The sequence below is a fragment of the Microtus ochrogaster genome, chromosome 5, assembly GCF_000317375.1.
Source record: "Microtus ochrogaster isolate Prairie Vole_2 chromosome 5, MicOch1.0, whole genome shotgun sequence".
In the NCBI taxonomy this organism is placed as follows: domain Eukaryota; kingdom Metazoa; phylum Chordata; class Mammalia; order Rodentia; family Cricetidae; genus Microtus; species Microtus ochrogaster.
The window spans coordinates 21,458,509-21,473,279 of NC_022012.1; the positions used below are offsets into that span (position 1 = coordinate 21,458,509).

General features: G+C 52.5%; 1 protein-coding gene across 5 annotated transcripts in view; it reads left to right on the forward strand.

Moving 5' to 3' along the window:
• The first annotated feature begins 3,227 nt into the window (after positions 1-3,227).
• Igsf9b (immunoglobulin superfamily member 9B) overlaps positions 3,228-14,771 on the forward strand; it is a 57,265-nt gene continuing 45,721 nt past the window's right edge. For all 5 annotated transcript variants that reach the window (XM_026779452.1, XM_005346975.2, XM_026779453.1 and 2 more), the window contains exons 1-2: positions 3,228-3,492; positions 13,450-13,647. In XM_026779452.1, the coding sequence (XP_026635253.1) occupies positions 3,429-3,492; positions 13,450-13,647 (262 nt within the window). In that variant the 5' untranslated portion in view covers positions 3,228-3,428. The remainder of the gene's footprint in view (positions 3,493-13,449; positions 13,648-14,771) is intronic.

Here is a 14,771-nt window from a genome sequence, read left to right on the forward strand (position 1 = left end):
TGACACATGTTGTACGATAATTATCAGGATGCTAATTTTTCCCTTTCCAATTCAGTTTTCTTCCTTTTCCTCTCTGCCTTCACTCTGGTGTTCTATTCTATTTCCAGTCAAGTTGTCCAGATGAAATTTGTTCTCTTTAGATAGCTTCCTTTGAACATCTCCCCTGTTCAGTTTATTCTTCAAAGTTCAGATGTTCTTTTTTTCCCTTTCTGATCTGATGTACAGTTTTAACTTCCTATCAGAAATCACCTTCTTACCAAGGACAAACAGGGCAGCCAAGCAAGTACGGTGGGGATGGAGTGTGGGAGTTACTCCATCCTTTCTTCAGCTTTGGGACTGTAGAAGAAAGTTTCTCAGAGTAGATGGTCTGGAGATGTTAAATGTGAACATCTCTTCCCCCTCAAGGATTCAAGGAACAGGGGGGTAGCCTAGGGACTCAACATTGCCTAGACCTCAGCTTCAGAAGACACAGGACATCACTTGGGTAGGCATTAAAAGGCTGCCCAGAGCCTATGAGAAGGGAAGAATTCTGTGGTAATCAGCTGTATTACCCAGTTATTTTTTTGTTATTGTTGACATTATTAACTATTCAAGGAAGTGGGCTCCATGAAGTAAAAAAAGATTTACTTAGTACACAGTTCTGCAGGTTCATGTGTGTGGTATCTGCATTCATTTATTTCTGATGAAGGCCTTAAAATAGATGGCGGATGGCAATAGCATTAGCATGTCCTGCCAACTGGCTGGATTTCAAGCCAGGTAGCAGGTAGAGAGAGGGAGGGGACTAGTCTTTCTCCCTTTATAGCAGCCCTCCCCTTTTGATCTTCCTTCCTTCCTTCCTTCCTTTCTTTCTTTCTTTCTTTCTTTCCTTTTCTTTTTTGAGATAGAATCTCTTGTAGCTCATGGTGACCTTAAATTTCCCATGTAGCTGAGGATGATCTTGCATTCCTGACCTTCCAAATGCTGGGATTATTGACATGAGCCACCATGTCCAGCTCTGCTGATGATAACCTTCTTATGAGAATACTAAGGGGATCCCAGAAGAATTACCTTGCAATAGCTTGCCTCCCAATGACTTAAGGACTTTTCTGTACAACTCACCTCTTTATTTATTATAAATTATGTGTATATGTGTGCCTCTATGTGGGTTTGTGTACATGAATGCACCGTCTACAAAAAGGGTGTTAGATCCTCTGGAGCTGGAGTTACAGGTAGTGGTGAGCCACCTGGTAAGGATGTTGGGAACCAAATTCAAGCCCTCTGCAAGAGTAGTTCATGTTCTTAACTGCTGAGCCATCTCTCTAGCCTCTAGGATTTTAAGGTTCCATTCTTACAGTACTGCCACCTTGGGGATCCAGTTTCCAACATGAACCTTTGTGAGGTCACGATTAAACCATATCCTAGCCACATCACCCATTATACAAATCTACCCCAGAAAATGATGAGAGATCTCAGACCCAGAGAAAGTATGTATGGGTTTATATGATTGCATGCAAACATGTTTATGGGTACACGTGTATATGTATGTGTTGGAGGTAGAATTTTTATTCGGTGGCTTGTTGCTTGAAAATTAATGCATCAATATGATCTAGAGCTTGCAGCTTTCATCAAAGCCCCAGGAAAGGCATCTTGGCCAAGGAAGAGAACCTAAAGTGGAGGCCCATGGAAATATATTCTTACAGTGATACAGCATGAGTGTGTTTGCAAGAACAGAGTGAGCGGGCGAGCTAGAGGTGTTCAGAAGGTCAACTCTCCAGATTATATTCAGATAACAAACGTTTATCAGTGTGCTTGCTTCTAGATCCCCAGCTGCTCATCCTCTGGACAGCAATGAGAGTGCAGCTCTCTGAAAGGGCTGGCTTTCCACCATTCATGACCACTTCCGATGTGAGAGGCGTGAGTCCATGTGCACAGGTGGGTTTTCCAGCAGCAACAAGTCCATTTGCTGTTCTATGTAGTAGAGCTTCATACCTTAGAGCAGGGCTTTTTGAGAGCTCTCCTTCATTTCCTTCCCTGGCCAACAGCCCCTCCTAGGGAGCTGTGGCTCTCCCCTCTGCTTACAGTCCTTGAAAGAATCAACATCTTTCCCACAGCATCAGAATGCAGTTGTGAGATGATTGTAGCCGTCTCCATGACACTCACTTACTCCTTGTATAAATACAATGGTACTGAGGGAGGAGATGAAAAGATGCTGGAGCAGGGAGCCCTGGACATAGGAAGCTCTTTCAGCTTCCTTATCTTCTTCTGCAGGAGTGAGAAGGACCTTTCCCTTTGCCTTGGTTCTCCACCCCACCCCCCTAATCTCTCACCAACCCCACCTTGACTTTATGCTGCTAAAATGAAGCTGGGCTCTGAGTAAGATAGAAAGGGGAAGCAGCATTCGTATGCAGGAGAGCAGCATTTATTTAGAAGGAGGAGGAAAAAGTTTAATTGCTCAGAGTTGGGACTTAGTAATCATGAGCAACGATGACCAGCCGTGGGGGTGGCAGTACGTGTGTGCACATGTGCTCCAGGGGGGTCTGTGATTCCATAGCAGAGCCAATGACACATTCCAAATTTAGCGACTTTTAGAGGTCATTTTAGTCATCCTCCTGCCTTTGGGCTGGATGGAGCCTAACTTAATATCACGTATGATGGAGTCAGTGTGCTCTGCGAGAAGAGTGTGCAAGAGAGCGGGGGGGGGGGGGCGGTGTTTGTCGGGAGGCATCAGTGACCCCTTTGAACCGATCTCCAGCAAAGGACGTTCATTTGTTTTCCCCAGGATGCTTGGGTTTCCCCATCCCTGTATCAGCATGATCCTCCCGGGAACTGCCTTTTTTTTGATAGAAACCGGATGTTAGATTCTCAAGGTGGGCGGGGGCTCCATGCCGCTCGGACCTGTCAAGGGTTATTGAGACTCCTAGGGTCCCATTAGCCAGTACGAGAAGCTACCATTTATTTCATCAGAAACTTGCCATGCAGTCTGAGCTGAGAACAGAATAGAGCAAAGACACTACAACGCCTTTTTCCCAGGCAATGCGCATGATTCTGCGGCTCTTTGCTCGCTACACTTCAACGCACCTTGAAATGGGCTCGCCTTCTTCGCGCAGCGACGGGCAAAGAGTTAAGCCAATCAGTTACTAGATCTGTGGGCAATGTCCAATAGGCAGGCTACAGGGGCGGGCCACTAGGCCAGGCCCGGCTAGGCTTCACCGTGGACCTGGCTGCGCTCTGCCTCCGTTGGCAGTGCAGGTGCCGCTGCGCCGGGGCCCGGGAGGCTGCGCGCCGAGCCGAGCCGAGCCAGGGAGGGATGGAGAGCGGGCCGCCCGGGCTACAGGAGCACCGGCAAGGGGCGTAGGCGGGCGAGAAGCGGGCGCTGGGGCACGATAAGTGTGCAGACGCAGGAGCACTTTGCGATAGGATGAGGCTCTTGGCTGGCGCGCGGTAGTACTATGATTTGGTATGTGGCCACTTTGATAGCAAGTGTGATCAGCACCCGAGGTCTTGCGGCTCAAGGTGAGTTGAAGTGCAGCGTCCCTCCTCCAACCCTTCTGGTTTTCTTAGACCTTCCCTCCGGGATCTGGCTCTCGAACCCTGGGAGCGAGGCTCCGACTCCGTCCAGGCGCACCCCGGGCTACTGGCTCGAGGGCTGGGGAGCTGCGGGAGGGAGGAACTCGGCGGGAAGGTTCGGAAGCCCTTGGGTTGCGGGGATGAACGTCTTGGAATCAAAGTGTACTTGGCCCACCTTGGGCCCGATAGTCCACAGCCGCACATCGAACCTGAGCTTTTGGGAACCCCTGGTGCTCTAACTCTGGCTGCTGGAGACTTTGCCGGTCTTCCGGCAGGATTCCGCGCGTCCCAGCCCTGCACAGCACCGCTGGATGGAAGAGCTCTTGCTGGGAGGCGCGACCAAGAGCTTGGGACTCCCCACAGCTTCCTCCAAGGGACCGGGTTCTCCGCCCCGCGTCTTTCCTTTTCCTCTATCTTGGTGGCAGAGCTCCGATCCCCTTGGCAGGTGACGAGCAGAATTGACCTAGCGGCCCCGAGCAGCATCTGCTTTTCCTGGCCCTGGAGGCCGCCCGCGCCCACCCTAGCCGCACCTGGGCCCCTGCCAGGCAAAAGTTCCCCGGGAGGAGCCGTCACCGCGCCACGCTCCGGGCTGCCAGGCCCAGCGGCCTGGGGGCGAGGGCCGCTAGGGAGGGGTCTGCTCCGCCGCATCTTAGAGTCGAGCGGAATTTTTCTTTCTGCCTTCTCTGGTCTGAGCCCAGGAAGAAGCGAGGGAAAAGACAGGGCTCGGGGTTCATGCTTGAGAGTGAGGGCTTTCCCTTTGGAGATGGCAGAGCTCTGGGTGGCACCCGGCTCTCCTCCCTTGTATGGAAGTCAGAGCCGAGCCTGGAAACTGCCAGGACTCTGAGCTCTAGGTTTCTGCGCGCCGAACGGATCCCGCTGTGGGCAAGTTTGCAAAGCAGGGAGGAGATGGCGGCGGGAGAGGAACGGTCTTTGGGTGGAAGGTGGCAGGGTAGCCGGCAGGGTGGCGAGGACCTGCAGACCAGGGAGCCCTTTGGAAGGTCTCTGCTGGAGGTGCGGACTCCGCTGGCTTTTTTTTTTTTTTTTTTTTTTGCACCTTGCCTAGGGGCGTGTGGGGGGAGTGGTTTGAGAAAGTTTCCGAATTGGAATGTATCTCCTCTGCTGCTTGACAGGGGACTCTGAAGAGGAGAGGATGAAGAAAAGGGCGGCTTTCCATTAAAAAAAAATAATTGTGATGGTCGGGATGGTTATAAAGCTTTCCATTTGCCAGATGGGAAAACTGAGACAGGATGACCTCAGAAGCCTATGGAAAAGGGTGGATCTTGCTGTGCCTCTCCCCTCCCCCCTTCCCAAGCAGTCTTTCAGTGACCTCCTCCTCCTCCCCTCTAGGTTTTGGTATGCTCTGCTGTGGGACTGTCTCTGAAAGCACAAAAGGCTGTGCCAGGATCAGAATCGAAGAGACACTGAAGGAAGGCTGTTAACAAGCCAGTCTTCCAACCTCAGCTAGTAAATTGAAACACAGAAAAAGGAAATTGCAGAGATTCGCCGAGTGGTTAGACAGAAGGAGGAACTTTCCAGTGTTGAAGGTTGCTGGACATGAAGGTTATTATCCCTTCTGTCTGGAACCCTGCTTCTGTCTAGGAGCAAGGATGACCCGACTGGTCTTGGGGTCTTTTAAATCTAAGATGGCTCTATGAAGCAGTCACAGACAAAGGTTTAAAGATAAATTGAGAGGATCCAAAGCCTGACTGGCCCACTTGCTGACCCTGTGACCTTGGACAGATTTCTCAGCTTTTCTAAATGTCACTTACTTCAGTAGAAAATGGGTTAGCTGTATGGACTTGTAGAGACTTGGGGTGTGTGGGAACCGTACTGTGAGGAAGAAGTGGCTGACTGCCTGATGGGAAGTATGTGCTCACCAAACATCATCGTTAGTATTTCAGTATCTGTAGGATTCCTGGCTCCTAATCAGTTTCTTTCTTTTGGGTTATTCAGGGAGCTGGGAGTTGGGAGTGTGTTTAGGGACACCCAAAAGTCTGCCTTTGAGGAGGCTAGACCCCATGTCGTGGGCTGACCTTGTCTGGTAGGACCTCCAGTGGAGTGTGGTGGGGCATGTACAATTGCTTGGAAGTCCTTTACAAGGTCTGCAAAGCTGAAGGATTGCTGGCTGCCAGATGCTACAGGAAGGATGCAGAACCCAGCCTACAGAGGGGGAAGGGCACCTGCTTGCCGGAGAGACCAGGGTTGGAGAGCTAGTGAGAGAAGTTATGCGGTGCCGTTCTTCTGTGAGTGGCAGAGGTGACTTCTGGAGAAATCCTCCAACCCCAGGGACTGTGAGATGCTTCTTCTAGAACTGTCTGAAGCAGGGGATGCTCTGGGTGAAAAGGGTCAGGTCCATCAAACTGCCAGGTTGGGACTGTCAACTTGGAAGTCTGGGACAGAGGTGGGCATGGAGTCCTCCTATTGATTCTGGTCAGGCATTTTGGAAGTAACCAAGATCGGTGTTCAGGTTAGGAGGGTCAAGAAAAGAGGAAGGCTGTTGACGTGGTCTCTGCACACAGACATCTGCCCTTCGACCTGGGGCAGTTTCCACACTTTGTGGAAATCCTGAGCTAGGATTTTCTACCTCCTATAAGGAAGGGAAGTCTGTTCCTTATTCCCAGTGCTACCTCCCTGTCTGACAGAGTCTGTTGGTGAACTCCCTGGCTGCTGGGTGTCCAGGTAAATTAGTATCTGACTCAGATTCCGGTTGGAGCAGTGCCCTCTATCTGGCTTTGACCCACCCAGCTTCCCTTTGTGGATGGAGATGGGAAGGAGTGTTTCTAACCGCCCCCCCCCGCCCCCCCGGGCCAGCCGATCAGCTGAGGACTGGGCTCAGGAAGTGGGTGGTGAGCCCTGGTGTGAGAGTGTCTCAGGACGTTGATGTGGAGGCGGCAGGGGGAGGGGGTGTCTGGTAGGAGGTCTCCTGGAGGAAGCTGGAGTGGGAGGAGGCATGATGCTGGCAAGAGTCAGCTGGGAGCTGTGGGTCTGTGGCCTGGCATATACCAGTCTCTGGAGTTGTCAGGTCCTGGGTTCAGATAGTTTCATGTTTGTATCTCTAAGTCAGAAAGCTGGGGTCTGGTTTCTCAAGGAGCAAAGGTGGCCTAGGTAGGAGATGCTGAGAGCTGGTCGCACTCGCTTCTTCTTCGCTGTGCCCTGCACTTTCCAGTGCCAGGTCTCCTCCCTGCCCTCTTGCCAGCACGGCAGCCCTGGCTCTCAGAGCTCATCGGTAAGTATGCTTCTTTTTTGGCTTTCTCTCAGTTCTTCTGGGTACTCATTAGGTCTCCCTGCAGCCCCCGGTTTGCACTGAAAATGTGGGGGTGGGAGGTAAGGCCCAGTTAGGAAGGCGCAATGAGCGGTGAGATTTAAATGATTCTCTTCTCCAGGAGAGCTGCTCCCTTCTGGGGGCTTCTCAGCTGCCCCACCCCCAGGTTGTGTCCCCCTTCCCTCTGCTTCCAGGGATGGGTTGAGCAGGTTGTGTAAGGAGTGGGCCTGAATGAGCTGTGGTTGGCAAGAACTTTAGACTTCTTTTTAGAAGCGTATGCATGTCTGTGCATGTGCATGTGTGCATAGACATACGCACCTCAGTATGTGTTATGTGTATTCTATATGTGTGTGTGCATATTTTATATGTATGCACACACATAAGTATCCCTGTATGCGTGCATGCCTCTGTAGCTGGTGTTCCCACTTAGACATGTGTATACATGCACTTACAAGCACTCATATATTTGTATGCACATACATGGGTTACATGGGGGGAAGAGCAGTTGTGAATAAGTTTGAGGTGGGAGCCCCACTTTTGAGTACTATGGGATGCACAGAGACTTCTCAGCAAACTGCTTGCTTCCCTGTTCATCATTCTGGACCTGCATCCAGGCCAGCCAGGTGTTCTTAGAGTAGAAGGCTTCAGCCCAAGGCCAGGAGCAAAGAATTCTTGAGGTCAAATAGAGAAGGTCTAAGTGTTGGGCAGAGACTTGGCTCATGGGGAGGCTGGCTGCCTATCTTGCTAACAGGCATTCGTCGCCACCAGCCTGGCACAGGCGAGCGTAGACAAAGCTCTGGGTGCCTGGGGAGATGGGAGAAGATTGTGGTTGCAGAAGCAGCTTGCTGTCAGGCTTCTGCCCCAGGGGCACTGCCCATGGGTGTGGCCTGGTCTGCCTGAGGCAGCTGACCTATTTTTTCTTAGAAACCTTCCTGCTTTCCTGTTCGTTCTTGCATGAGTAAGCAGGAGAGTGGTGGGTAGAGATGGGGCCTCTGGGAGGATTTTGTTTGTTCCGTGGGGGTCTTGACAGAGGTCTCAGCCTACCTGCCTGAACTTCCGACAAAGAGGGGACTGATAACCTGGCCTTCTGCCATCTTCACTGTCCCTTTGTCTTCTTCCTTGTCAAGTGTGCCCATAGATATGGGGCTGTGACATAAAACGTGTACATGGGCGTAGATGGTACTAGTGACTTGTCCTCACCCTAGTTCGGAGCAAGGATGTTGCTCGACCAGGAGTAATCTCTCACTAGTTACTGTGCCTGCCCGGCCTGTGGTGCCTTCACTGGCTCGCCTGGCTGTGTGCATCCCAGACTGCCCTGTAGGGTACACAGGCTGTGTGAGGACAGGCTTCCTTCCATCCAGGTGGTAGAGCTGGGGTTGTGGGTATAGGGGGTGTGGCCTCGCTTTTCTGCTGAGGAGCTCTGAACTGAGATTGAATTACAGACTTCCTTCCTGCCTGTGGCTCCTGGGGAAAGGGCTCTTGGAAATATAATCTAGCCCAGCAAATTAAGGTCGTTAATAGCATTGCCACCTCAGAGTGGCTGGGGGTGGGGGTGGGAGCAGTCCAGGCAGAAGGGTTAGAGGGTGGAGTTTGGCTTCTCTGGGTTGGCCCACTATCCCCTGGCCTCCTGGGGGAGGGATATAGGAAGGCTCTGATGATACTGATGGGAGTCACCCAAGGCAGACCTTCTCTAGCATGTGAGGGTCCTTTCTAGGCAGAGGGAGGACAGGTGCCCTGGATGGCCTCCCACCCACCCTCCCTGTGTGTGAAGACAGTGGGGGCACCCTCATGTCCTGTGTACTGGTCTCCTCTCCAGGTCAGGCTCTCTGTCTACTCTTCACCTGGTATTGGGTGACAGGAGCCAACTTTCTGCTGTCCTCAGGCCCCCCTCTGGGTATGTGCCTCCCACGTGGTAAGAGCCCAAGTCTGCAGGCTTCCTGGAATCTCCTGGAGCCTCCTGGCCCTTCGAGGAGGAGGGATTGGGGGACTATTGGGGGTTGTGTCTTTTTTGGACTCAGCAGGGATTATTTTTAGGCTGGCAGATGGAGGTGGCGGTGGCTGTCGCTGGTATTATTAGACAACAGGCCTGTGGTTTGAGAGTCTGGTGCCCAGAGGAGGAGGAAGAGGAGGCTGCAACAAGGAGCCATGGAGGCTGGTATTCAGCCAGCGTCCTCCCTCCTCTTAGCCATTATCAGACTCAGTAGGGCTTCTAGGACCAGGCAGAGTGGCCTTCACCAGAGTCAGCCAGTGATACTCCATCTGATCCAACTGCTTTTGAGAGGGAGGCCTGTCCTGTTAGCCTTCTGTGGTCTTGGAGTGGAGGGTCTGGACTCAGAACTTATGCAGATTGTAGGTGAAAACTGTCTCTGGGTAGGGAAAGAAAGAGGCACAGAGGAGAGATCTTGGTCTCCTGGATTCTGGAAGGAATCCTGACCCACCATTTGTTACCTAGGTAACTTTGGGGGAGCCACATACTGTCCCCATTTGTGAGACTGAGAGAGCAGCACTGTGTTAGGAGCTACACTACAGGCATATAACATCACACTCCTGGTACAGACCCCATATGTGGTGGAGCTGGGCAGGGTGTTCTATTTGCCTCCCACTGCAGCCAAGGGCTCTACATCTGCTTCTTGCCTCTTCTCTGGATACTTAAAAGCGGCTTTCCATCCCCAGGACCCTTCCTCCCCACCCCTTTCCTGGCTCCAGCTTGAGACTATTGGATGTGGGACTGTGCCAAGCCTTGGATGCCTTGTGGTTCTGTGCACACAGGGTGTCTGCTGGCAGCCCTGGACTCAACTACCCACTGGGTACCACCTGGCCCAGAGAATGGGAGATTTGTATCCTATGGGCTTCCCAAAGGTCAGCCAACCTGTAGGGGCTCACTCCATCCACCTGCCCTCTTGCTTTCTCTTTCCTGCCAGGATGGCATAGTCTTAAAGTAGGCTGGGCAGGCACTCAGGATTTGGATTTACTAGTCATAAAACCATATTCTGCCCTCTTGAAAACAGCTGTGTAGGGCATCTCCTACCTTTCTTATCCTGCTCACCAAAGTCAGTCTAAGTGAGGGACCTGTGGTCACTGTTCCTAAGCATCTCTCTTGACCCCCTCATTCCTCCTTTCCCTGCCTTCCAGCTGTTCCCTGTGGCCCTACTGGGGACCAATATGTCTGCCTTATGTAGGCACTGCTCTGACTCTTAGCTCTAGGGTCCTGGGGGTGTGGGTTTTCAGTGTCTCTTTGTTATGGTAACTGACCTGAGTGTCTCCTCCAGTTGGGCTGGGCATGTGCTCAGCTTGCATGAGATACATTTGTGCCCCCACCCCCACTAATTTTATGCCCTGAGTCTTTTTCACTCCTGGCCTAGGGTTTGCTTGCCCCTGTGTTTGATTTCTCAATTTTTCCTCTTTAAAGGCCCACTTCCCACTGTATGCCAGGCTGTTGACTTTTTTCTGTTTTTTTTTTTTCCTCTCTGAGCTTTTTTGGAGAGATGTTTATTAGACATATTTTGGCTCAGAGAAAATCAGGCCTAGAGAGAGGTATCTGTGGGTGATAGAGTGAGGGAACACACCCAGTGTGTGTGTGTGTGTGTGTGTGTGTGTGTGTGTGTGTGTAGGAAGAGAAGATAACTATTTTGAGATCCACAAACCCAGGAGAGCTTGGGCTGAGTGTGGAGGCTGAGCCATGGCTTTCCCCTCGCCTTCCTTGTGGAGACACTTGTCTCATTTTGTCTCACGTGTCATCTTGGGGATGCATCCAGTTTGCAGTCACTTGTCTGTGCTTGGGATGCTCTGGAGGAGAGATGCTGGCTGGAGGGTGCCTGCCCTGTGCTACCTTGGGGCAGGCTTCATGCTTGGGGCTTGAAGCCCAGCCCAGGGGCCTGGCTGAAGTCAGGAGTGTGAGGCTGCAGCCTCCCTTCCAGGTGTGAAGGAGCTGTCTTATTGAGATGCGGTGAGAACAAGGCAGCGCTGGGTGCAAATGAGCAGCTGGAACTCTGGGGACCCTTGCCAACGTTGACCTACCTCTGGGCATTGCTCTCTAGAGCTCTGGACTTGGCAGTCTGTTGTCCAGAGCAGGAGTTGACTCACAGAACTTCATTGTCTTCCCCAGCTCTCATTTTTCTGCCTAGACTTTTGGGGCAAATGAGCTACCTGTATTGGGCCATTTTGCCTGGTAACCTGGACCTGGGAAAAGTCCCTTCCTTTATCCCAGGCTCCTGTAGTGTGTCTCCTAATCTCCTTACAGGCTGTGCTGCAGGTAGTTTTTGCATGTGTGCACACACATGTACGTGCATGAGCACCCCCCCCCCCAATTCTGGCTCATGGATCCTGCTGGCCATCCATTGTCCTTGGTCTAGTGCTGGTCTTTGTATGCCTGGATTCAGTAGGGCTTTTTTGCCCAGGTATCCTATGGGATGTGGGGGGGGGGGATAAAGGGAGGCACTCCCTGCATCTGGGCCCTCTCCTTTCCTGGAGGGCCTGGGCTACCAACAGCCTGCAGCCAGATTGGAGGAGGGGAGGCTGGGAAACCTGCCTGGGCCTCTGGCAGGTGAGTGCTGTACTCTGCTTTGCTCCAAAAATACTCAGTGATCTTAGCTCTTTCTCTAGAAAACAGTGATGTCACCAGGAGCCAATAGGCTTCTGGAAGGGCTTTCCTCCCTCTCTGCCTCCTCCTTCCGCAAGTTGCAGAGAAGAGAGAGGAAGAGGGGGGAGAGGGAGACACAGGCGACACACACTGACTCCTTGGAGAGGCACAGACAAGAAGCACACATGCACATAGGAAGCTCCATATTTCTGAAAAGCAGGCAAAACCCTTTCTGTCATAAATACAGTAGAAATTCACAGGACACACACACACACATGCACACAGAGAGGAAGAGAGAGAGAGGAGAGAAGAGGAGGGAGGGAGAGAGAGAGAGAGAGAGAGAGAGAGAGAGAGAGAGAGAGAGAGAGAGAGAGAGAGAGAGAGAGAGAGAGAGAGAGAGAGAGAGAGAGAGAGAGAATCATCCACATAGAGTAAGAAAGAAACAGAGATGGAGGCATTGACAGAGAGACACGAGGAAGGAGCAGAAAAGAGAGAGACAGACAGAAACAGATACACAACACACAAGCACACATAGGCACGGATGCAAAAAAGAGACAAAGGCAGATACCCAGAGGAGTCAGGAAGAGAAAAGCAAGACCTAGAGAAAGGAGAGAAGTTGGTACAGAAAACACAGAGCTAGACAGTGATCTGAAAACACACACACACACACACACACACACACACACACACACACACACGCACACACACACACACACACCTGGACACACAGCTGTGAAGGAAAGGAAGGAAAGACAGGCATGAGCTCACGGGTCAGGGGTGCAGAAAGAGCAGAGGAGGGTCAGACAGTCTCGCTCTCTCCAGCCGGCATCTTTGGGTGGGAGGGTTCAACAGGCATCTGGTTGGAAGCCGCCTGTTGGTGGCTGCTGTCCTTGGTACTGCCCTGGAGAGCTGGGCTTAGAGGGTGGTATAGGGGAAAGTGTGGAGTCCTGGGCAGTTGAAGAGAGGCAGGGGTGAGGCTGTCCTCCTTGGAAGAAATGGTCAAGGTGACCTTGTCATCTCCCTCTCCCCTCTTCCTGGTCTGAGAAGTGCGTTTGGCTGGAGGCGGACTTTAGTTTTCGTTTGCTCTGATATGCGGACAATGTCCCCTGAGTTAGCCTCTTTTCTGACGCCACCCCCCCCCCCCAAGCTTGAAATTTGGATAGGGTTGAGGCCTCTCTTGCCCACTTCTTCTGTCCCTTATCCCCTTCCTCATGTGGGTGTGCTCGCTCTTGCTCCCTGATTTTGATGTCCCCTGTGAAAGGTAGGGGATTGCTCCAGGGCCCCTCCTTTGTTACCTCCATATTTCTCCCTTAGTGCTGATGTCTGGGGCTCCTGTGAGAGTCTAATAGATTCAAGACCTGGAAATCGGAGGGCTGCAGTGCCTCCTGCTCCCCTCTGCAGCAAGGCTGGCGCAGTGGGTTGGAGGAGGGGCTGGGGAGGCTGCTCAGGTCCGTGGGGTTTTCCCTCTGGTGTTGCCAAGCAGCCTCCTTAGCTTGTTAGGGATTCCCCGCTCCTGTATGGAGCCCTCTTGTTTAGTGCGGTAACACCAGGCTGAGCTGGGGGTGGGGCAGAGGAGGAGGCGGGCTCTGCCTTCGCCCACCAGGCTCCTGCGGGAAGCGCCTTACTTCAGAAAGAATGCCGGAATGTTCCTAAGCACTACAGCGGGGCAGGGCTCCCAGGGCTGAAAGCCCTTCATCCCCTGTGTCTGTAGCTCCCAATGCTTTTTCGAAGGGCAGGGGATACCCAGGGAAGGCAGGCTAGGCATGATTATGACGGCTGCTTTTTGGGTCTGGGATGGGAAGTTCTGCTTACAAGACTAGAAAAATTGGGATGCCCCCTCCTTTCTTCTCCTCTTCTAAAGCTATACAGGAAAAGTTTGACTGTCCTCAGGGCAGAGGGAGATATACATAAGAGGTGGGTGTCCAGGGTGCATCAGGGACCCTTGGGGAGGGAAGAGGCAGATCCAGGAATGGGGAGGGAGGGTTGGATAGCAGCATAAATTGTGGGAGCAGGAATTTTTTTTGGCCAATTCTTCATGTATCACCTTGGCTGTCCTTGTTAGGTGCCCACGGCCTGCGAGAGGAACCCGAGTTTGTGACTGCTCGAGCCGGTGAGGGTGTTGTCCTGAGATGCGACGTGATCCATCCAGTGACGGGACAGCCCCCGCCCTATGTTGTAGAGTGGTTCAAGTTTGGGGTCCCCATCCCTATTTTCATCAAGTTTGGCTACTATCCCCCACACGTGGACCCTGAGTATGCAGGTAAGGTGTGAGTGATGATGGCTGTCCCCCACTCTCTCCATCACCCTGTGGGTTTTGGCTGTGTTACGTCTTTCCTTCCAGGACTCAGTGGTATCCACAAAGTCCCAGGTACTCTTCATTTTTATCCCTGTCACCTCTGCTCTCTTTCTTGACTGGTCCTATTATCTCTGTTCTCATGGTATTTGCCCTTCGCCTGCTCTCTCTGCCCTCTGGTGGGTTTTCATCAGAAGTGGGAGAGGAAGTGGGAGTTGAGGCAGACATGAAACATGTCTGTTCAGCCAGGAGCGCAGGGCAAGTTAGGAAAAAGGACCCCCTGGGAGGAAGCAAGAATTGGGGGAAGAAGGGAGTCAGACAGCTCCACCCCTCCCCAGGATCGGCTGTCTGTATGCCCCCACTGTCCTGGCTCTGAAGTTGGGTGTCCTGTGCCGAGCCTGGTAGGCACCTCCACTGTTTGCTGTCTGTGGCCCTGGCAGACACCCGATCTCACTTCCTCTGTCACTACCCCCCTCCCATTCCTTGGCCCCATTTGTGTGCCACTCTGTAATTATTCTGCCAGCGTGGTCTCCCTGTGACTCACGGCTGCCGCCCGCCAGCCTACCAGGGAAGAGGGCACAGCCAGGGTGTGTGCATGTGTGTCTGTGAGTGTGAATGTGTGCTGCAACTGAAGGAAGCGAGGAGACAGGCAGGACCCTGCCTTTGCCTTTCTCTTTCCTGGGGCTTCTGAGGTCTGAAATGCATTCTCTGAGAATGCATCAATTCTTTTCCTTTTCCTCATCCTCTCCCTGTCTCTCTCCTTTTCTCTCTCCCTCTCTCTTCCCCTCCTTCCCTCCCTTCTTTCCTCTCTCCCTTCCTCTCACCTCTTCCCCTCACCTCCTTCTTCTCTCTCCCTCCCTCCTTTTTTCCCTCCCTTCCTCCCTCCCTTCCTCCCTCCCTCCCACTTTCTCCCCTCCCTCCCACTTTCTCCCCTCCCTCCCACTTTCTCCCCTCCTTCCCTCCCTTCTTTCCTCTCTCCCTTCCTCCCTTCCTCTCACCTCTTCCCCTCACCTCCCTCTTCTCTCTCCCTCCCTTCTTCCCTCTCTCTTACCTTCTCCCCTCCCTCCCTCCCTCCCACTTTTTCCCTTCCT